Below are 23,617 nucleotides of genomic sequence, written 5' to 3' on the forward strand. Positions count from 1 at the left end.
TTGTGATATGTGTCTGCCCACTTGAAAGGTGCTATATAAATCCAAGTTTTTACTTTTATAACAAGTGTATCAAAGACATATGGATCTAATTACAGAGCAGAAAATTTAAGAGATAATTTCACAAACCAACAACAGACTTTCTTGTGTTTTAGTAACTGTATCGTGCACTTCAGAACAGCATTACATGCTTGAAAACACCATTTTATTCTAATACCCTTTATATCCTTAGCCTGTGTTAGAGATCTTTATCAAATTTAATTTACATGTTTGTTTTGTCCTATATCATCTATCTAATTAACAGATGAGAGCATCTGTAACAAAGAATTGAAGATTACGACATAATTACAGGAAATTTCTCAGTGCTGATCCACAGATAATTAGTTCTGTAGCAACACATCAAGAAGAGGTAGCTACATAGTTCAGCTCTGTTCAAATTAATTGGGTCGGCATCATTCAACTGGGAAGTTAATTTTGATTAGTTCAACAGGGTATTCGTAATGTCGTTATCATACTTTGGGTGTTTCTTTCTACTTTAGCATGATACACACTAAAGTGTGGTTTTATATAACTGGTTATGTCATGAGGAATTCAAATGTTCAACATAAGCTCAGGTTTGACCCAATTTCACCCACAGCATGGAAGTCTACCTTTGTTACTCAACTTTCACTGAGCAAAATCTGAAGTTCTTTTAAACTAATTTTGGTTCATGACCATTTCCAGGTCCCAACACTGCAAGATGATAGTAGGTAGGTTTCCCAAGCCAATCAGGAAGCTACCTTTTAGTCCGCTAGAGACTAAAGGTTCAACGTGAGGACCTGCAGCCTTACCAGTGGAAGTGGGCACAGTCACTGTCAGATGGTAAGCTCCAGAGATGCCCTGGAAAGAGTCTTAACAAGTAATGCCTTAGTTACTGGGGGGGGGGGGGGGGGGTGTATGCACACGCGCACGTGTTGGAGGACTGCAGTTGGTAAGAACAGGTTGCCCCTTCCCCCACCCCAGACACCTGCCAGGCTTTGGCCTCAATTTGGGGCTCAGTATTTTCCTGACAACATCTTAGTGGCATCCACAATTTGCCCATTGTCACACACTTGATTATTCAAATTCACCATGTGCTGTTGCCAGCTGGATAGCTGCTGTGATGTCCCATCTCTTGCCAGATTGTCCCAGATTGGAAATATACCAGGTCACTAACCCAATTTCCCCCTACCTAAGATTTCCTCCCATTCAAACTTCAAACCCACCTCTGTGGGGACTGGGAAGATTCGCTTGTTGTGTGTTTCTGTAGTGGCATTCTCTTACCCATGCATCAGAGGGTTAAAAGTTCAAGGTGTATTCTGGTGATTGTAATGCAAAATCCAGGATGACACATCAGTGTAACGTCAAGCGAGCGCTGTTGGGAAGCACTGCTATTTGAATACACATAAAACCCAGGCCAGATCTGTTGTACAAGGTAAGCATTCTGAAAGGGTTACTGTTGGAGACTGCACCCAATGTAATGATGTTTTACAGGCTCCATGAGTGTAGGGCAAAGCATCTGAGGATCTTGCCGATTGAAGATCTAAACCCACAGACCTTGTTGTAGTCTGAGTAATAATGGTAATGGAACGTGTAGCTGATAGCTATCATGCAATAAACATCATCTTGGTTAAGAACACCTTCTTGTTAAGACACAGTTGGTGGCAGCTCAACCTGCCAGTGATTGATATCCCAAACTCAGGTATGATAACAAGTATTTTCTTATTAGATTATTAGGAGCAGGATTGTCCATGGGCTTCTGAACTTTGCTGTTAAGCTCAAACAGGGGTCAGAGTCATAGAGTCATACAATACAGAAACTGACCCGTTGGTCCATCTCGTCCATGCCAACCAAGTTTCCTAAACTAATCTAGTCTCATTTGCTTGTGTTTCCCTCTAAACTTTCCTATTCATGTATTTGCCCAAATGTCTTCTAAATGTTATAACTGTACCTGCACCTATCAGTTCCTCTGGCAGTTCATTCCACGTATGAACCACCCTCTGTGTGAAAATGCTGCCCCCTCAGGTCCCCTTTTAAATCTTTGTCTTCTCACCTTAAAAGTTTTGAACTCCCCTACCATTGGCGATCTTTGCTATTCACCTTAGCTCTGTCCCAATGTCCAGCCTATCCCTCCAGTCCTGGCAACATCCTTGTAAATATTTTATGAACGCTCTCCAATTTAATAATATCCTTCCTAAAGCAGGGCAACTAGAAATATACACAGTATTTCAAAAGTGGTCTCACCAATGTCCTGTACAACTGCAACATTATATCACTACTTCTACTCAGCATGGAGTATTAGAATGTTAGTCCATGGCTGATGACAATAGGTGATAAACAAACAAGTCAGGAAAGTCTGTGACTTGAGATTGGGAATTTGGAGCAGCTGATGTTCCCATGCATGTCCTTCCTCTGCTCTTTCAGATGACTGAGGAGTGGCATCTAAGAGTTGCTGCCCAAGAGGTCTTGGTGTATGTCTGCAGTATATCCTGTAGACAGTAGATATGCAGCCACCAATGAGCCTGAGATAGAGAATACCACAATTCCAATTACTCCCTTAACTGCCTTGTGAGGCACAGAATACCAAAGTCTCACAAACCTCACGAGAAAACAAAATTTCTCATTTCTGTCCGAAAACGGCAACTCCTAATTTTAACCAACGTCTTCTAGTTCTGGACTGATCCACAAGAGGAAGTATGATTTCAATATCCATCTTGACAAGGCCTTTCAGGATATTTGAACTTCAATAAAATCACCTTCATTCTTCTAATGAAAACAAGCCTAGCTTGTCTAATCTTTCCTCATGAGAAAGCCCAATCATCCCAAGTATCAATCTAGTGAACCTTTTCTGGACTGCCTCCAACATCCTTCCTTCCTTGTGGAGGTGATGGTATTGGACTGGTATGGACAAAGTCAGAAGTCACATAGCACCAGGTTATAGTCCAACAGATTTATTTGAAACCATAAATTTTCAGAGTGCTGCTCCTTCGTCAAGTGAAGACTTCACCTAATGAAGGAGCAGCGCTCAGCAAGTTTGTGATTTTAAATAAACCTGCTGGACTATAACCTGATATAGTGTGACTTCTCACTTCCTTAAACATGGAGACTGAAACTGTATAGATTGTTTGCGATGTGGTCTCACCAATGCCCTCGATATTGGAAGCATACCATCCTTACTTTTTTGTCAATTCCTCTCACAATAAAACATAGCATTCCAACTGCCTTCTTTTATTGTGTTCCTTGTTTTGCACAGATTTAGCAGATCTCAGTTAGGACTGCAGACAGGCGTGCTTGGATTGTGCTAAGTTGGCCTGCTAAGGCTAGGAAGGGCAAAATAAAAAAAAGTTACCTTGGGTTATATCATCCCTATCAGAGTCAGTAATAAAATTTGGCAGGACAGTCTGAGCAGTTGATGTTGCATTCAGTGATTGTTTTGTACTTTCATAATGTTCACTGCACACATCCTGGAATTTCACCACAGTGTTGATACATGCTTGACAAGGTCATTAATACATTGTGGTCATAAATGTTAAACATTAGGTTGTGACAGCTTTTACTCATACAATCTAGCCTGTTATAAATAAGCAGCCAGCAATGTACAGCAAAATGCTGGGAACATGGTTCAGTTATATTAAAACATGTACAACAACTGATAAATAATGAGGCAAGAAACCATGTTCCAAATACAAAAGTGAAAATGAGTTGTCTCCAGGGGAACAACAGCAATCTCAGGCCTTGTGGTTAATTTTTTGAAATAGTTCGCTGAGAAACTATAAGACTTCTTCCTAGAACTTAAAACCATTTGGTTTCCTGTGACCAGCAGTACTAACTGAAAACTGACATTACTGCATGAAAGAAATTTCAAAACTTAATATTTACAGAAATTCTGAAACTCTGCAGCTGTAATTTTTAAAGGCACACACAAAATGGACAGATGACACAATAAACTGTTTACATCAATATTATTGGATACTGTGTGAGCTTTCGATTATGGGTCCAGCACTGGTTACTGCAAAACCAGGTAAAGGTGAATAAGAATAATGAACAATCTATCCATGCACTGCTTATAATTTCCTCTTGATGCTACTTTCCCTATCTAATATTTCCCTACTCACTTGGATGACTATTAGTACCAGTAAGAACAAACACAAGTGATGGTTAATAAGTCCAGAGAAGAGAGGGGGAATATTGAACAAATTCAGTTGCTAAAGTACTTACACTTAAGATTATGTCCCTTTATGAATTAGACAGCAAATCTTGCAAGGTTGATATGTTGGACTATTTACTTGGAAAAGCTTGGATGTTGAAAACTATCAATCTACATGGTAACATCGCATACCCGCTTGTAACAACAAAGAAACCAGAATTATTTTCTCTATTTGTAATTCCTGAAATAAACAAACACTATCCAATGGGTTCAAGCAAATTCTATCTCAAAAACAAAATATGGATTTCCTGACAATGCAACTGTTGTAATTTTCTGAAGGAGGTAAGAATCACCATATGAAAACCATAACTCAAAATAAACAAGTTTATTGAATTATCTCCATACACAGAAATTAGCGAGTGACTTCTTGATTCATAGAGTTGTACAGCACAGAAACAGATCCTTTGTTTCAACCAGTCCATGCCAACCATAATCCTAAACGAAACGGTCCCACCTGCCTGCGTTTGACCCATATCCCTCCAAACATTTCTTATTTATATACTTATCTAAATGTCTTTTAAACATTGTAACTATACTGCATCCACCACTTCCTCTGCGGTTTATTACACACACAAACCACTCTCTGTGAAAAAACCGTCTCCTCATGTCTTTTGACATGCTTTCTCCTGTCACTTTAAAAATATGCTGTTTAGTCTTGAAATGCCCCACCCTAGGGAAAAGACATCTGCCATTCACCTTATCTATACCCCTCATGATTTTATAAACTTCTGAGGTCACCCTTCAACCTCTGACACTCCACTGAAAAAAAGATTCCGGGCTTCTTACTCTGCAACATGAGTCTAATTGTGACGTACAAATTTGGTCATGCAGCATCTGTTTTTCTGGCACCTCACAGTTTACAGAGTTCCAAATATGTTGGGGGTAATAACACTGCAGCTGAGTTGTTGTCTGCCATTTCAGGTAAGGTAGCATTACTGACAACAAGAGTACACTGTAGGAACATCACAAGGACAGAATGATTTATATAAATTCGAAGCCTGCCCATCTTGCAACATCTGTTGTGAACTTTCAAATGTTCTAGGATTTTGTTTGCCACGGGTTGAGCACACTGAGGCTACTATTAAGTACATTCCTTAAACTCACTTCAATATAGGAGTTGGTGGAATTGTATTTTGATTTCCAAGCACATATTTAAAGAACATGGGCTGCAACTACCTCGAATCCCATCACAACTTAGCTCCATATTTCTCAAATCCCTTGCACCCTCTACATGCCTGCCTTGACTACCACTACCACCACATCCAATCCCCATCCACACTTGCCCAACTACTAAAGCAGTTCATTAGCTTCGCTGAACTATATTGGGAGAATTTCAGCAGATCGTTTTCCACAGACGCTGGCAGACCTGCTGAGTTTCTCCAGCATGCTGTGTGTTTGTTTCAGAATTCCAGCATCTTTTGCTTTTATTCAGAGAATTTCAGTCATCACCATTGAGCGTAGTAACAACATCCAACAGCATCTTCCTTGTTCGTGAATGACACATTCTAAATTTTGTAATCTATTTTGTTACAATTGTTCCACAGAGCTGGGGTTTAACTAAGCATTTTTCATCAGTACTTGATGTCTTCTATACTTGAAGTAAGATTGAAAGGGAATGGCTCCTCCTAAAACAACAACACTCAGCTTAAAAGAGTTTTATTTTCCTTCAGGTTCCTGCAATGCCAACAAAATCCATAGGAAAAAAAATTTTTGAGTGTAGCACTGTATTCAATTGTTTTCAATTTATAAAATCACAAGAAAAAGCAAGTCAGCAGAAAAAAGTCTTAATTCAGCGGGAACAGAAAAGACTATCTTTCTTCACATCACAGATGTAATATGTTAAAAGGCAGTCTAGCACCATTGACAAAGTTAATCATAATGGATAATCATTTCCTCTACACTCTGCCAGCCTAATGCTGTGGTTAGACAGAAGAACACAACAAACAAAAAAAACGGAGAAAAGGCAGCCAGCAGCATCTTCAATAAGCCCTGATCAATCTGCCATATCAAGATCTCAAATCCATTCAAATATTTGAAGAAGGATTTGTATGAAAAATAACGCTCCCAGTAATCCCTAAATATAACGATAAATCTCAGAATAATGATCTATTCTTGAATTTTATAGGCCTGGTCAGTAAAGCAATTAGACCAGCCAGCTACATTAAAGGAGAGTCTCAAGAGAGTTTAAACTACGTGTGTGTGTGTGTGTGTGTGTGTGTGTTGGGGGGGAAGGGGGGGAAAGAGGGCGGCAGGAACCAGACAGGAATAAACAAGTTACATCAAGAAAGTCCAACGGGAAGAAAGGCAGGGCTGGGTTAATGAGGGGCTGGCAGTCTGAAGTGTATTTTTTTTTAATTCTAAGGGTATAACAGGTAAGGGAGATGAGCTTAGAGCCTGGGTTAGTACATGGAACAATGCTGTTGTAACCATTACCGAAACTTGGTTGAGGACTAGCAGCTCAATGTCCCGGGATTAAGATGGTTCAGGTGAGATAGTGATGTAAAAGGAGTTGGGAGTTGCATTACTGATTAAGGAGAATGACATATATGTACTAAGAGACATCTTGAAGCATTCATCAGTGAGGACAAATGAGTAGAACTCAGGAATAAGAAAGGTGCGGTCAATATGATGGGGTCATATTATAGGCCTCACAATAGCCAGTTGGAGATAGAGGAGCAGATGAGTAGGCAGATCATGGAAGGATGTAAAAACAACAGAAAAACCAAAGAACTATGGATGCTGGAAATCAGAAACAAACTTGCTGGAAAAAGTGTTGAAGTGCCATAATGAGTACTTGGCATCAGTATTCACCAAGGAGAAGGACTTGGATGATGGTAAAGTTAGGGAGGGGTATGGTGATATTCTAGATCATGTCAATATTAAGAAGGAAATGGTATTTGGTAGTTATTAAGGTAGTAAAGTCCTTAGGGGCTGATGGGATCTATCCCAGGATACCGAGTGAGGCAAGGGAGAAGATAAATAGAGCCTTGACAGAGATCTTTGTATCCTGTTTATCCACAGGTAAGGTCCCAGAAGACTGTAGAATAGCTAATGTTGTTACTTTGTTCAAGCAGGGCAACAGGGATAATCTAGAAAATTATAGGACAGTGAGCCTTACATCAGTGGTGAGGACATTATTGTAGAAGATTCTTAGGAACAGGATTTACTCGCATTTGGAAAATAATTGACTTATTAAGAATAGGATTAGATTAGATTACTTACAGTGTGGAAACAGGCCCTTCGGCCCAACAACTCTACACCGATCCTCCGAAGAGCAACCCACCCAGACCCATTCCCCTACATTTACCCCTTCACCTAACACTACGGGCAATTTAGCGTGGCCAATTCACCTAACCTGCACATCTTTGGACTGCAAAGATAGATTGCATGGTTTTGGGTGGCAGAGGTTCTGTCTCATTGCATTTTTCATCCTTGCAACCCTGCATTTCTGATAGCTAATCTACCCGGCCTGTGCATCCCTGGGCACAACGGGGCATTCTAGCATGGTCAATCCACCTAACCTGCACAGTTTTGGACTGTGGAAGGAAAGTGGAACACCTGACAGAAAACCCCGCAGACATGGGAAGAAAGTGCAAACTCCACCCTAAGTACTAAATGGGAGGACCCATTAGCACTGACATAAGGAGGGATCTTGGGGTTCAAGCCCATAGCTCCTTGAAATCAGCAACACAAGCAGATAAGGTGCTTCTCCTCATTGATTGAGCATTGAGTATAAAAGTTGGAAAGTCATGTTGCAGCTATTTAAAACATTATGTAGGCCATATATGGAGTACTGTAAGAAGATTTAGTCACCACACTATTGGAAGGATATCGAGGCTTTGGAGAGGGTGCAAAGAAAGTTTTCCAGGATGCTGCCTGGATTGGAGTATATTAGCTATAAGGAGAGATTGGGAAAACTTGGATAGTTTTCACTAGAGTGTTAGAGGCTGAGGGGTGACCTGACAGAAGTATATAAAATTATGAGAGAGGTGGACAGAGTGGAGAGTCCGAGTCTTTTTCCCAGAGTGAAAATGTCACATACCACGGGGGTCAAGGTTTAAGGTGAGAGGGGGAAAGGCTAAAGGAGATGTGCAAGGAAAGATTTTTTCACACAGAGGGTGGTAGGTGTCTGGAAAGTGCTGCCAGGAGAAGTGGTAGAAGTACATGTGATAGCAAGATTTAAGAGGCATTTAGACAGATACATGAACAGGCAAGGAATAGAGTGATAGATGTGCAGGCATTGGTTTAGAATGCCATCATGGTCAGCGCAGACATAGTGGGCCGAAGGGCCTATTCCAGTTCTGTTCCATGTTCTCTGTTCAGTACAGTGAGTAGCTCACCTCCTGACTCCCCAAATGAGGAAGAAGCAAAAAAAAGTAGGAATGTGATGGAATATTCTTCACATCTACCTGGGCGAGTGGCCCTTCAACAAAACTCAAGAAACTCAACACCACTTTGGACAAGGTAAGCTGCTTGGTCAGTACCCCATCAAACACCTATAGAGTGTGGCTGTAGTATTTACTAATCCTTATGAGTAAGGGAGGTAAATCTCTTTGATGCACTTAAGGGAAAGTTTGATAACCACATAGAAGAGAGATACAAATGTAAAAGTATGTCAAAAAGGTTTAAGCTAATAGGGATAGGAGGAGGCCAGTGTGGTTTGCAAATGTAGTAATAGACAGATTTGGGCTGAGCAGCCTATTTGCACAGAGTGGGGAGCTGGGCTTGGATATACACAGGGAGCTACATTCCCTACTAAGTGATAGCGAGTCAATATTTCAACCCTGTCCTGCCATTTTTGTGATTTTGCCTGCCCTATTTGAAAGCCAGCATGGAATGCTTGAATCTATTGAGAAAGTCATTCAAATGAGCAATCAAGTTCTGTTTTAATTAAGGATTTGACTTTAACAGGAGGAAGTGAGAACTGCAGATGCTGGAGATCAGAGCTGAAAATGTGTTGCTGGAAAAGCGCAGCAGGTCAGGCAGCATCCAAGGAGCAGGAGAATCGACGTATCGGGCATGAACCCTTCTTAAGGAATGAGGAAAGTGTGCCAAGCAGGCTAAGATAAAAGGTAGGGAGGAGGGACTTGGGGGAGGGGCGTTGGAAATGCGATAGGTAGAAGGAGGTTAAGGTGAGGGTGATAAGGTGAGGGTGATAGGCCAGAGTAGGGGTGGGAGCGGAGAGGTCAGGAAGAAGATTGCAGGTTAGGAAGGTGGTGCTGAGTTCGAGGGTTGGGACTGAGTCAAGGTGGGGGGAGGGGAAATGAGGAAACTGGAGAAGTCTGAGTTCATCCCTTGTGATTGGAGGGTTCCTAGGCAGAAGATGAGGCACTCTTCCTCCAGCCGTCGTGTTGCTATGGTCTGGCGATGGAGGAGTCCAAGGACCTGCATGTCCCTGGTGGAGTGGGAGGGGGAGTTGAAGTGTTGAGCCACGGGCTGGTTGGGTTGGTTGGTCTGGGTGTCCCAGAGGTGTTCTCTGAAACGTCCCGCAAGTAGGATTCCTGACCTGCTAGGATCTGTGCTATTTTAGCAGGGAGCAGGTTGTTAAAATTCACAACGATGTAAGTTCCAGAGACAATGTAGCATCTCACCACGTGACTTCTTCAATGGCATCTGTGAAACCCAAAACCTCAACCATCATGAAGGACCAGGGCAGCAGCTACATGGGAATATCATGGCCCCCTCCAAAGAACAAACCATTCTAACTTGCTTATATGTAGTCTTTCCTTCATGATCATCAAGTCATAACCTTGGCACTCCATACCTAATCGTACTGTGGGAACACCTTCACCAAATATATTCCAGAGAATGATAAAGGTGGTCGCTTCCTTCTACCTCATCAAAGGCAAGTGGGGAGAGCCAATCAAGACCTATATCCAAGAATGAACAAAAATAATACTTGCTGCTTTCCACTTTATTTTCTGTGTCGATGGAAACGTCCATCTTGAAGAAGCCGTCTGTGTGCCATTTTCTTTATTTTGCTACATCTAAGTTGCAGGCGCTCATTAGAGAGCAGGGCCATTAGTGGCTGTTTAGTTTAAAATGAAAAATAAACAGCTGCCTCATACATCCTGTCTGTGGAACAATATCCAAGAACTTGCTCAGGCAGAAAGAAAAACAGAAAACGCTGAAAGCATACAGCAAGTCATTTGTGGCATGCTGCAGCTAGCAGGTCCCAATAACAATCTAATTACTCAGTATTATGTTTTCCCTTTTGTTTAAATTAAGCTCTTGAACTTATTCTTGAATTATTATATCATTCCTAGTTCTCCTGTTGATGACAATATTTTAACTGGAGTAAGTGTCAATGGATGCAAGTCTATTTTTCAAACACTGATCCTCCATCAGACTTAATGGCATGATTAAGAAGTCACAATAGAATGGATCTGCCCAAATGTCATATCCCAGCATTGCAGTTAACATTTTAGTTCATTCTTAAATGTCAAATTACCATTTCATACAGCAAACATTCCCTACCAATATGAATTGTTGTCTAGATCTGTACAGCACACCAATTATATAGATCAAGGAACCCACTGGATGCCACTGGAACCCAATGGGATAAAAAAACAAACAGAGCAGGGACATCATTTCAATGATAATAGTTTCATAAAAATAAAGTCCAATTGGTGTCATAGAGTTCAAAGAACGTCATTAAAATAAGTAGACTTTACTGTTGATGAAAGTTACATGAGGACCAAGCACAGAGCTGGGATTCTCTTGATGAAATCCAGTCCTTCTGTGAACTCTGGGAAACCGAGAGAAATATTTGACAACGAAAAAGCCATAGGGCAGGAGTCTCATCAAGAGAGGTGAAAGGCAAACTGCAAAGGTAATAAGATTCAACACTAAAGCAACTGGTGTCTTAAAATGAGTTGCAGGAGCATTCATTCAAAGGTTATTTCAGAACATGAAACAAGTCAGAGCTGAACGGAGTGCTTAAAAAGAATGTTTGAAGTACTAAATGTTTGATTAAGCTCTGAAATTGCACCCCTCAACTTCCTAAAGTGCACATCAAATATCAGAAACCACCTCCACAACTCCAAATCCAGAATATCGCTGTATCATGTATTTGTTAAAAAATATCTGAGTGTGGTTCAGAATGAGCATTTGTTTATTCTTTCTGCCATTCTTGATCAATATTCTAATAATAAGAACAAAATCATAGAAACATAAGAAATAGAAGCCATTGGGACACATTGAGGTGCTGACCATTAAAACTGATCATAGCTGATCTTCTACCTCAATGCCATGGGGCAGCACGGTGGCTCAGTGGTTAGCACTGCTGCTTCACAGTCCCAGGTTCAATTCCAGCCTCGGGTGACTGTCTGTGGAGTTTACACATTCTCCCCATGTCTACATGGGTTTCCTCCGGGTGCTCCAGTTTCCTTCCACAGTCTAAAGATATGTGGGTCAGGTGAATTGGCCATGCTAAATTGCCCATAGTGTTAGGTGCATTAGTCAGAGGGAAATGGATCTGGGTAGATTACTCTTTGGAGGGTCGGTGTGGACTGGTTGGGCCAAAGGGCCTGTTTCCACACTGTATGGAACCTAATCTAATCATTGTTCTCCACTATCCCGATTTCCCTCCCTGCTCCACCCAATATAATTAGTATCTGGCACCATCTGTGAAGATAAAACAAAGTTAGCACTTCAAATCCAGTGACTCTAAGTTCTCAATCCAGTTCTGAAGAAGGGACATAAACATTACATCTTGTTTTCTCTCCACAGACGCTGCCAGACCTGCCAAGTTTCTTCAGCAATTTTTGTTTTGTTTCAAATCTCCAACCTCTGCAGTTCTTCATTTTATCCTGAAAATATATTGATTTCCCTCTTGAACATGTTTAATAATTGAACTTCCAAGGTCCTTTGGGATTTGTAAAGATTCATCACCTTCTAAGTGAAAACAATTCTCTCCATCTGTCTTAAAAGCCTGGCCCTTAATCTGAGACTGGGTCCCCTGGTTCTAGACTCACCAGCCAGGGGAAAGATTCTATCCACATCTGCCCTAAAAGAGTTTTGTTAAGTTTCAACTGGATTACTTCTTATTCTTCAAATGTCTAGTGAATAAGATCCAGTTTTCTCAAAGTTCTTCATGATACAATCTTGTCAACTCAGGGGTTAATCTGTGGCAATAATTTCCCTCCTTAGATAATAAGACCAAAACTATACACATTTCTCCAAATACAGTCTCAGAAAGGCTCTATATAACTGCAGCAAGATATTTTCATTCCTGTTCTCAAATCTCCTTGCAACAAAAACCAACATGCCATTTGGCTTTCGAGCTGGAATCTGTGTCTGCATGCCTGCTTTTAAATTTTGTGTCCTATGATCCTGCCCCACTAGCTACCTGACGAAAGAGCAGCACTCCGAAAGCTTGTACTTCCAAATAAACCTATTGGACTACAACCTAGCGTTGTGATTTTTTTTATCTTTGTTCACCCCGGTCCAACACTGGCACCTCTACATCATGCCTGATTTCAATAACTCCTGAATAAGGACAATGGTCCCTTTGGACATCAACACTCCCAACCTCTCACCATTTAGAAATACACTTTTACTTACATTATGTTCTATCTGCCATGCTCCTGCCTATTGACAAAGCTGTCTGAATTCTCTCCGTGCATCCTCCTTGCAACTCACATCCCACCTAATTTTGTGTTGTCAGCAAATTTGGAATAATTTATACAAATTGTGAACAGCTTGGGTCCAAGCATAGATCCTTGCAATATCACACTAGTAACTGCCTGTATGCGTGAGAATGAACTTCTCTTTCCTACCTTCCATTTTTTGACTGCTAACCAACTCTCAGTCCTTAATAGTATATTCCCACCCAATCCTATGCACTTTCATTTTGTTTACTCATCACTTGTGTGAAACGTTATCAAATGCCTCCTGGAAATCCAAATGCACTTTAGCCACTGGCTCTCCTTTATCTAGATAGCTTCTAATGAGCCTGTTTGGGGATATTACTTTACACCTCTGGAACAGGTGGAACTTGAATCCAGGCCTCCTCTCCTTTATCTATGCTTTAACTAACATCTCCAAAACTCCATCATGTTCATCAAACGTGATTTCCATTTCACATAAACTCATTAACCCGTACATACCTAAGTAGCTAGTTACCATTTAGTTTATAATATATTTTCCTAACTATTGACATCAAAATAACAGCTCTGGCAATTGTTTACTGTCTTCCCCCCTTGTTATACAAGAATTTACATTTGCTAATTCTCAATCTGCAGGAACCTTTTCAGAATCTATAAAATTGTGAAAGATAACCTTCTAGCTCTCTAGCCACCTTTTTTAATACACAGGGATGTAGCTCAACTAGTCCAGAAGGTTTATGAAGGGTAGATATTTCAATCAACCTGCTCAGAGATGCTATTACACACTCCAGAGCAGGTGGTACTTGAACTCAGACCTCCTGCCTCAGAGGTAGATACACTACCACTGCACCACAATAGCCCACTACCTTTCTCAGGAGGTAATGTCCCCTGTCTTATCCATCTTCAGCTGCTGCATCAGTGACCTTCCCTTTATCATAAGGCCAGAAGTGGGAATGTTTGCAAACAATTGCAAAATGTTTAGTACCTTTTGCAATTCCTCAAATACTGAAGCATTTCATGTCTAATTGAGCAAAACCCAGGCAATATCCAGACATGGGTAGAAAAGTGGCAATTAACATTTGGTGTCTCACAAATGTTCATCTCCAACAAGAATGAATATAACCATCATCCCTTGGCATTCAGTGGCACTACCATTACTGAATCCCACTGTCAACATTTTGGGGTGCTTACCACTGACCAGAAGATGAATTGGACTGGCCATATAAATTCAGTCCAAGAGCAGGTCAGAGGCGAGGAACATCACAGTGAATAACTCACCTCCCGATGCCCCAAAGACTGTCCATCATCTGTGATGGAATACTCCCGACTTTCTGAATGAGTGCAGCTTCAGCAACACTCAACAGGCTTGACACCATTTAGGACAAAACATCCATAAACATTCCACCCACCACTGACACTCCGTATTAGCTATGTGTCTACAAAATGCACTGCAGAAATTCACCAATGTTCCTTAGAAATCACGTTCCCGATTCATAACCAGTTCCAACTGGAAGGACAAAAGCAGCAGATATTTAGGACCATTGCCTGCAAGTTTCCCTCCAAGCCATTCACTATCTCGACTTGGATACATATTACCAATGTCACTGGGTCAAACTCCTGAACTTTCAAATAAACCTGTTGCACAATAACCTGTGCGATTGTTGACTTTGTCCCTCCCTAAGAACATTGTGAGTCCATCTACAGCACACAAGCTGCAGCGGTTCAAGAAGGCAGTTTACCACCATCCTCTCAAAGAAACTAGAGATAGATATTAAGTGCTGGCCCAGCCAGTGATACCCAATCCCATAAATAAATGAAACAAAATCATTTAAACTCTCGACCATCAATACAACTGTTTTGCAGATCAGAGAATAGGTTGTTGAAGGAGAAAGACTGAATGGCAGTTTTGGAAGATCTCATATTTTGTTTTCTAAAAGTGAATTTCTTTAACATGCTTCACAGCACTACATCTGACTGTCACTTTGACTTTGAACTTCTTTTTTTTGGAAACATATCTAACTAGACTGATTTCTTGAGAACATACAAACTTAGTAATTATTATCAAGCAGAGTTAGTTATGTAAATTATCTAATATCTCAGAAAAATAAAGCAACTCATATTTAATGGAGGAAAATGTCTCAATAATGTATATCCCAGGGGCCTAATCAGACAAAATTGGATGCTGTAATGAAGGAGATGTTAGGAAAGGCAACTAACCATTTGGTCAAAGTGATGGTTTAGAAGAGTATTAAAGGTATTGAAGGAAGGTTGGTGGGAATTTCAGGGAATGGGGCCTAGATGGCAGATGGCATAGTTGTCAACTATTGATGCAAAGGTGGAATAGTGAAGCACAAAAGCATTTTCAAGCTGAGTCTCTGAAGTACAGTTAGCAATGCGCTCCTAAGTTATTTTAAGATGCCACCAGTTAATTGCCTGAATGTCAGGTATCATTCTATGTAAGTACAGTTTGAGGCCTAGTCACAGTGTGAGCTACAATATGTGCCCATCGATGTCCACCACCAGGTAGATGAATAAAGGGACAATAAATGAGATTGCTGATGGTAAAAAGTCAAACAAAGCACTGTTAGGAAATATCATCACTGCAGACAATGTGGCGGAGGGAGATGTCCAGGCAGAAGGATTTGTAAACAGGAAATCTCATTAGCGGCTACTGAGGTTTTCACTAAGTGCAGGAACTTGGGGATATATTAAAGCCATGGGCCACACTTCAACTTTAGATCCACATGACGCTGAATTATGAAGCAAGTAGATAAAAACTTTATAAGGACCCACTGAAAAAAGTGGGTGAGCAACTTATTTATTCCTAGGATGGCTAGAGCACAAAAGGAGGCACAGACATCCCATCATGTCTGTGACAGCTCCCTGCTGCAGCAACTCAGCTGCTTCTACCACATTCTCCACATTGTAATGCAGATCCCAACCACTCGCTGAGTTAAAACATAAATGTTCTCATCATGTTGCCATTGGCCAAGCACTTTAAATGTATCTGCTGTGGTCCTTGATCTGCTATACTTCTCTCTATTCGCAGTGTCCAAACCCTACATTATTTTGAATAATTTTATTAAATCTTCTTCCAAACCTCTCATTTCCAAGAAGATCAGCCCAGATTCTCTAAATTCTCTGTGTAACTGAAGTTCCTCACCTTTGAGATGCACACAAATTTAGGGACAATAATATGAGTCCTCCATTTACTCAATAAATGCTAACCTTGTTAGGCTCCTGCAATCAGTACGACAGAACCAATTAACTTCAGTCACAGTCCATTGATACACAATCAAAGGTTAATTATTCCATGTAAAATAACATGGTTATCAAGTGTAAACAAACATTTCTACATCTAAGACATATTTTTAAAAAACTTAGTTGACAGGAGCTCTTCAGAAAGAAATCTCACATGTACTAAATGGATTGGGGAAAACTCCAAGAGGTGAGTGTTGAAAGATGCAAAATGCTAGGTATTTGCCAGAGCAGGAATGAGCAAGGGGCGGGGGAGAGGGGGCTGGTTCCAGAGATGGAAACAGCCAGTGAGGGGTTCTGGGAGGTAAATGGCAAGGCAGGGAGCACTGAGAAAGAAGCAGCAAGCAAGAGGCAACAAGGCAAGGGGGTGAGTTGGGAATGAAGTATCAGTTTATTTTCAAAATCACTGAGCAGATGCTGCAACCATGCGGAAATGGAAATGGAGGCAGCACTACGTTGTGAACTTTGCTAACTTATAAACCACATCAAAATGAAAACATGCTATTAAACATGCTTTAAATGGACTGTCTGTTAATACAAACTGAATAATCAAATTGCTTTCAAAAGACACTGAACATATTTTAATGCGTAGCATTAAAACTAGGGATCTTAGATCATACATACCCAGTGCCAGATTACAAAGCAGCATTGAAAATAATGGTTAAAAAATCCCACTTGTCTATAATGGTTCCCCATTACGGTGCTGTATCCCTTGAACGAAGCACAGCTTTGAGCACCACATGAGCAAGGGTAGTGTAATGTGGGATGGATTACCGACATTTTCAGTTCAAGGCAACAAAACAAAAAAGAAAATCCTTAAAAGTTCTGAACAGTGTGTTCAGACATGAGCCGTCTTTGGCAAAGGTCTACATATTCGCAGCATTTCAGCCGTTACTCCACTCAGCAGCCGAGTCTAACGTCTTCCTGCTCGCCGGGCAGTGAAATCTGCTACCATCGCGGGTAAGTGACTTCCTTCAGATGATGCAGATCTGCACTGTCACAACTACCTGAATACCCTCCTCCCTTCGAGCTGAGGAAAGAGGAAACTGCGAAAGGAAGTGGCCAGCCTCACCAACTGTTCACAATTGAATCGCAAATTGACTTGAACTTCCACACTATGTAACAACAAAGCACTATCTTGTACAACACACAAGGCCGTGATAGCTTACAAACCGTTACTTTTTCAGTTGGAAAGTAACTGCAAATCACATCTGTGGGTGAAATTGCATGGAGGGTTTCTTTTAATTTTTCTTTTTTTTTTCATGAGATGTGGGCATTACTGGCAAGGTCAGCATTTGTTGCACATTCCTAATTGCCCAGGGGCATTGCTGTGACTCTGGAGTCACATGTAGGCCAGATCCAGTAAAGACTGCAGATTTTTTTTTTGCAAAAGGACTTTAGCGAACAAGATGGGTTTGAGACAATTGATTCCGATCTCATAGTTAACCTTTTATTCATTTTCACACCTTTTTCATTTGTCTAATCATTGGATTCAAATTCATCAGGCGAAAGTGAGGACTACAGATGCTGGAGATCAGAGTCTAGATTAGAGTGTTGCTGGAAAAGCACAGCAGGTCAGGCAGCATCCAAGGAGCAGGAAAATCAACTTTTCAGGCAAAAGCCCTTCATCAGCCATGGCAGGATGTAAACCCACGCTCATTGGCCACAACATTAACCAGTCCAATTACATTATCTCTATGTCAATGCTCTCCCCTTGATATTTTGTGTTTGATATTTTGTAGCACTTTCCCCTTTCAGGAACCCAGAATATGCATCAAGCAAACGTATTATCGCAAACGGTACAGTGAGGCTATCTTGATGTTCCCTCGTTTCTCAGAGCAGCACTCCCTCATGCAGCTTGGGACTTTCCTTTTCGGTGAGCTTACACCAAAACGTGGAGGGTCGGTGTGGACTCAATGGGCCAAACGGCCTGCTTCCACACTGTAGGGATTCTATGTCTGTAGTCTGTAAAGAAAGTGACAGATGAGTAAGAACTTGGGTGGTGGAGGAATACAGAGATCTTAAAAGATTACAGAAAAAGGTAGGATTGTGGCCAAGATGAACAAAAGGATAAGAATTTCAACAATTCTGAAGCTAAATGGCTGGAAGATAAATGCAGTCCATAACTACTCTCTCAGGGAGTGGGTAACTTTAACAAGTCCCTCGACTCTATTTAAAGTAAAACAATATATTGGCCAATATTTATCCCATAATCAACAGCTAAAAAGTATATTATCTAATTGTTATTTGCATGACATTGCCATGCAAATATTAGCTGCTAAGATTTTTTATATTACGACAGAGATGACAATTCAAAATTACTTCAGTAGTCATGAAGGGCATTCAAGTTGCTTATCCTTCTCATCCTTTCCTTTCTGTCCCTTATCTTCATATTTGACAATAGAATAGAACAGAACAAAAATCTATTGTCACATGTAGTTTTACATGAAAAATACAATAAAAACTTCTATAAGTCACCTGATCACGGTGCCTGTATCAATGAAAAAAGAAAGAATTAAAAATTAAAATTAACACAATGTTTATCAGTTGGGTCCTGGGCTCAGGGAAAGCCAATTAAGGAATGATGGAATACCCGAATATGCAACTGGATGAGATTGCCATGCCTGGCCACTGGAATACGGGTCCAAGAGGCTCTGGCTAAGAAGTCAGCCACTCCTGGACAAGGTCGAGTACCGGGCAGCTGGAGAACCTGGAAGCAACATTGCGAACGCAGCACTGGGACTAGCTCGCCACACTGGGACTACACCATCACTTTGGGACTACACCATCACTTTGGGACTACACCGTCGCACTGGGACTACACCGCCTCACTGGGACTACACTGCCGCACTGGGGCTACACCGTCATTTTGGGACTACACCATCACTTTGGGACTACACCGTCGCACTGGGACTACACCATCTCACTGGGACTAAAGCACCGCACTGGGACTACACCGTCACTGTGGGACAACACTGCCGCACTGGGACTACACCGCCACTCTGGGACTACACCGTCACACTGGGATTATAGCGCCGCACTGGGACTACACTGCCGCACTGGGACTACACCGTCACACTGGGACTATAGCCCCGCAATGGGACAACACCGTCACTCTGGGACTACACCGTCACACTGGGACTACACAACCGCACTGGGACTACACTGTCACACTGGGACTACACTGGCACATTGGGACTACACCGTCGCACTGGGACTACACCGCTGCACTGGGACTACACCGTCACATTGGGACTACACCGTCACATTGGGACTACACCGTCGCACTGGGACTACATCGCCAAACTGGGCGTACACCACCGCACTGGGACTACATCGTCACTTTGGGACAACACCGTCACACTGGGACTACGCCATCACACTGGGACTACGCCATCAGACTGGGACTACACCACCACACTGGGACTACAGCGCTGCACTGGGACTACACCGTCACACTTGGACTACACCGCCACACTGGGACTACACCATCACACTGGAACTACACAATCACACAGGGACTACACCGCCGCACTGGGACTACACCATCTCACTGGAACTACATCATCGCACTGGGACTACACCGTCACTTTGGGACTACACCGTCACTTTGGGACTACACCGTCACTTTGGGACTACACCGCCACACTGGGACTACACCACCACACTGGGACTACACCGTCACTTTCGGACTATACCGCCACACCGGGACAACACTGTCACTCTGAGACTACACCTTCACACTGGGACTACACCGCTGCACTAAAACAAAACTGCCGCACTGGGACTACACCGCCACACTGGGACAACACCGTCATTCTGAGACTACACCTTCACACAGGGAATTCACCACCACACTGAAAGAACACTGCCACACTGGGACTACACCGTCACTCTGAGACTACACCGCCACACTGGGACTACACCACCGCACTGGGAATACACTGTCACACTGGGACTACACCGTCCTTCTGGGACTACACCGCCACACTGGGACAACACCGCCACACTGTGACAACACCGTCACTCTGAGACTACACCTTCACACAGGGAATTCACCGCCACACTGAAAGAACACTGCCGCACTGGGACTACACAACCGCACTGGGACTACACTGGCACATTGGGACTACACCGTCGCACTGGGACTACACCGCTGCACTGGGACTACACCGTCACATTGGGACTACACCGTCACTTTAGGACTACACCATCGCACTGGGACTACACCGCCAAACTGGCGTACACCGCCGCACTGGGACTCCATCGTCACTTTGGGACAACACCGTCACACTGGCACTACGCCATCACACTGGGACTACACCACCACACTGGGACTACAGCGCTGCACTGGGACTACACCGTCACACTTGGACTACACCGCCACACTGGGACTACACCGCTGCACTGGGACTACACCATCACACTGGAACTACACAATCACACAGGGTCTACACCGCCGCACTTGGACTACACCATCTCACTGGAACTACATCATCGCACTGGGACTACACCGTCACTTTGGGACTACACTGTCACTTTGGGACTACACCGCCACATTGGGACTACACCGCCACATTGGGACTACACCGCCACACTGGGACTACACCACCACACTGGGACTACACCGTCACTTTCGGACTACACCGCCACATTGGGACTACACCGCCACACTGGGACTACACCACCACACTAGGACAACACCGTCATTCTGAGACTACACCTTCACACAGGGAATTCACCACCACACTGAAAGAACACTGCCACACTGGGACTACACCGTCACTCTGAGACTACACCGCCACACTGGGACTACACCACCGCACTGGGAATACACTGTCACACTGGGACTACACCGTCCTTCTGGGACTACACCGCCACACTGGGACAACACCGCCACACTGTGACAACACCGTCACTCTGAGACTACACCTTCACACAGGGAATTCACCGCCACACTGAAAGAACACTGCCGCACTGGGACTACACCGTCACTCTGAGACTACACCGTCACACTAGGACAACACAGTCACTCTGAAACTACACCGCCACACTGGGACTACACCGTCACACTGAAACAACACCACCGCACTGGGACTACAATGTCACACTGGGACAACACAGTCACTCTGGGACTACACCGTCACTCTGGGACTACACCGTCACACTGGGACTACACCATCACATTGGGACAACACTGCCACACTCGGACTACACCATCACACAGGGACTACACCGTCACACTGGGACAACACAGTCACTCTGAGACGACACCTTTCCACTGAGACTACACCGCCACACTGGGAGAACACCGTCACTCTGGGACTACACTGCCACACTGGGACAACACTGCCGCACTGGGACTAAACCTTCACTCTGGGACTACACCATCACTCTGGGACTACACCCTCACACTGAGACTACACTGTCACTCTGGGACTACACCACCACACTGGGACAACACTGCCACACTGGGACTACACCGTCACACTGGGACTACACCATCACTCTGGGACAACGCCGTCACTCTTGGACTACACCGCCACTCTGGGACTACACCGTCGCACTGGGACTACACCGCCGCACTAGGACAACACTGTCACTTTGAGATTACACCTTCACACTGGGATTACACCGATGCACTGAAACAACACTGCCGCACTGGGACTACACCGCCACACTGGGACTACACCGCCACACTAGGACAACACCGTCACTCTGAGACTACACCTTCACACAGGGAATTCACCGCTATACTTAAAGAACACTGCCGCACTGGGACTACACCGTCACTCTGAGACTACACCGCCATACTGGGACTACACCGCCGCACTGGTCATACACTGTCACACTGGGACTACACTGTCCCTCTGGGACTACACCACCACACTGGGACTACACCGCCGCACTGGTCATACACTGTCACACTGGGACTACACTGTCCCTCTGGGACTACACTGCCACACTGGGACTACACCGCCACACTGGGACAACACCGTCACTCTGAGACTACACTGTCACACTAGGACTACACCATCACTCTGAGACTACACCGCCACACTGGGACTACACCGCTGCACTGGGACTACACCGTCACACTGGGAGTACACCGTCACACTCAGACTACACCGTCACTTTGGGACTACACTGCCGCACTGGGACTACACCGCTGCACTGGGACTACGCCATAACCCTGGGTCTATACCACTGCACTGAAACTATACCACCGTACTGGGACTACACCGACACAGGGGGATTACGCCATAACCCTGGGACTACACCGCTGCACTGAGACTATACCACCGTGCTGGGACTACACCGTCACACTGGGACTACGCCATAACCCTGGGACTACACCGCTGCACTGAGACTATACCACCGTACTGGGACTACGCCATCACACTGGGACTACACCACTGCACTGAAACAACACCGCCGCACTAGGACTACACCGTCACTCTGGGACTACACCATCACACTGGGACAACACAGTCACTCTGGGACTACACCTCCGCACTGGGACTACACCGTCACTCTGGGACTACACCGCCGCACTGGGACTACACCATCACACTGGGACTACACCACCACACTGGGACTACGCCATAACCCTGGGTCTATACCACTGCACTGAAACTATACCACCGTACTGGGACTACACCGTCACATTGGGACTACTACGTCACACTGAAACAACACCACCGCACTGGGACTACACTATCACTCTGGGTCTACACTGTCACACTGGGACAACACAGTCACTCTGGGACTACTCCGTCACTCTGGGACTACACCGTCACACTGGGACTACACCATCACATTGGGACAACATTGCCACACTCGGACTACACCGTCACACTGGGACTACACCGTCACACTGGGACTACACCGTCACTCTGAGATGACACCTTTCCACTGGGACTACACCGCCACACTGGGAGAACACCGTCACTCTGGGACTACACTGCCACACTAGGACAACACTGCCGCACTGGGACTAAACCTTCACTCTGGGACTACACCATCACTCTGGGACTACACTGCCACACTGGGACTACACCCTCACACGGGGACTACACCGTCACTCTAGGACTACACCGCCGCACTGGGACTACACCACCATACTGGGACTACACCGTCACTCTGGGACTACACCACCACACTGGGACTACACCTTCACACTGGGAATACTCCGTCACTCTGGGACTACACCATCACACTGGGATAACACTGCCACACTCAGACTACACCATCACACTGGGACTACACCACTGCACTGGGATAACACTGCCACACTGGGACTACACCGTCACACTGGGACTACACCGCCGCACTGGGACTACACTGCTGCACTGGAACAACACCGTCACACTGGGACTACACCGCCGCACTGGGACTACACTGCCGCACTGGGACTACACTGCTGCACTGGAACAACACCGTCACACTGGGACTACACCACCACACTGGGACAGGACTGCCAGACTGTGATGAGATCGCTGCACTGGGACAATGTCACCGCATTGGG

General features: G+C 43.9%; 1 protein-coding gene across 1 annotated transcript in view; it reads right to left on the reverse strand.

Annotated features, from left to right (window-relative positions):
- Window positions 1-17,048, reverse strand: part of zdhhc11 (zDHHC palmitoyltransferase 11) — a 95,396-nt gene extending 78,348 nt beyond the window's left edge. The window contains exon 1 of the mRNA XM_072560582.1: window positions 16,714-17,048. Within this exon, the coding sequence (XP_072416683.1) occupies window positions 16,714-16,869 (156 nt within the window). The 5' untranslated portion in view covers window positions 16,870-17,048. The remainder of the gene's footprint in view (window positions 1-16,713) is intronic.
- Between the last annotated feature and the right edge of the window lie 6,569 nt (window positions 17,049-23,617).

The sequence above is a fragment of the Chiloscyllium punctatum genome, chromosome 41 (genome assembly GCF_047496795.1).
Source record: "Chiloscyllium punctatum isolate Juve2018m chromosome 41, sChiPun1.3, whole genome shotgun sequence".
In the NCBI taxonomy this organism is placed as follows: domain Eukaryota; kingdom Metazoa; phylum Chordata; class Chondrichthyes; order Orectolobiformes; family Hemiscylliidae; genus Chiloscyllium; species Chiloscyllium punctatum.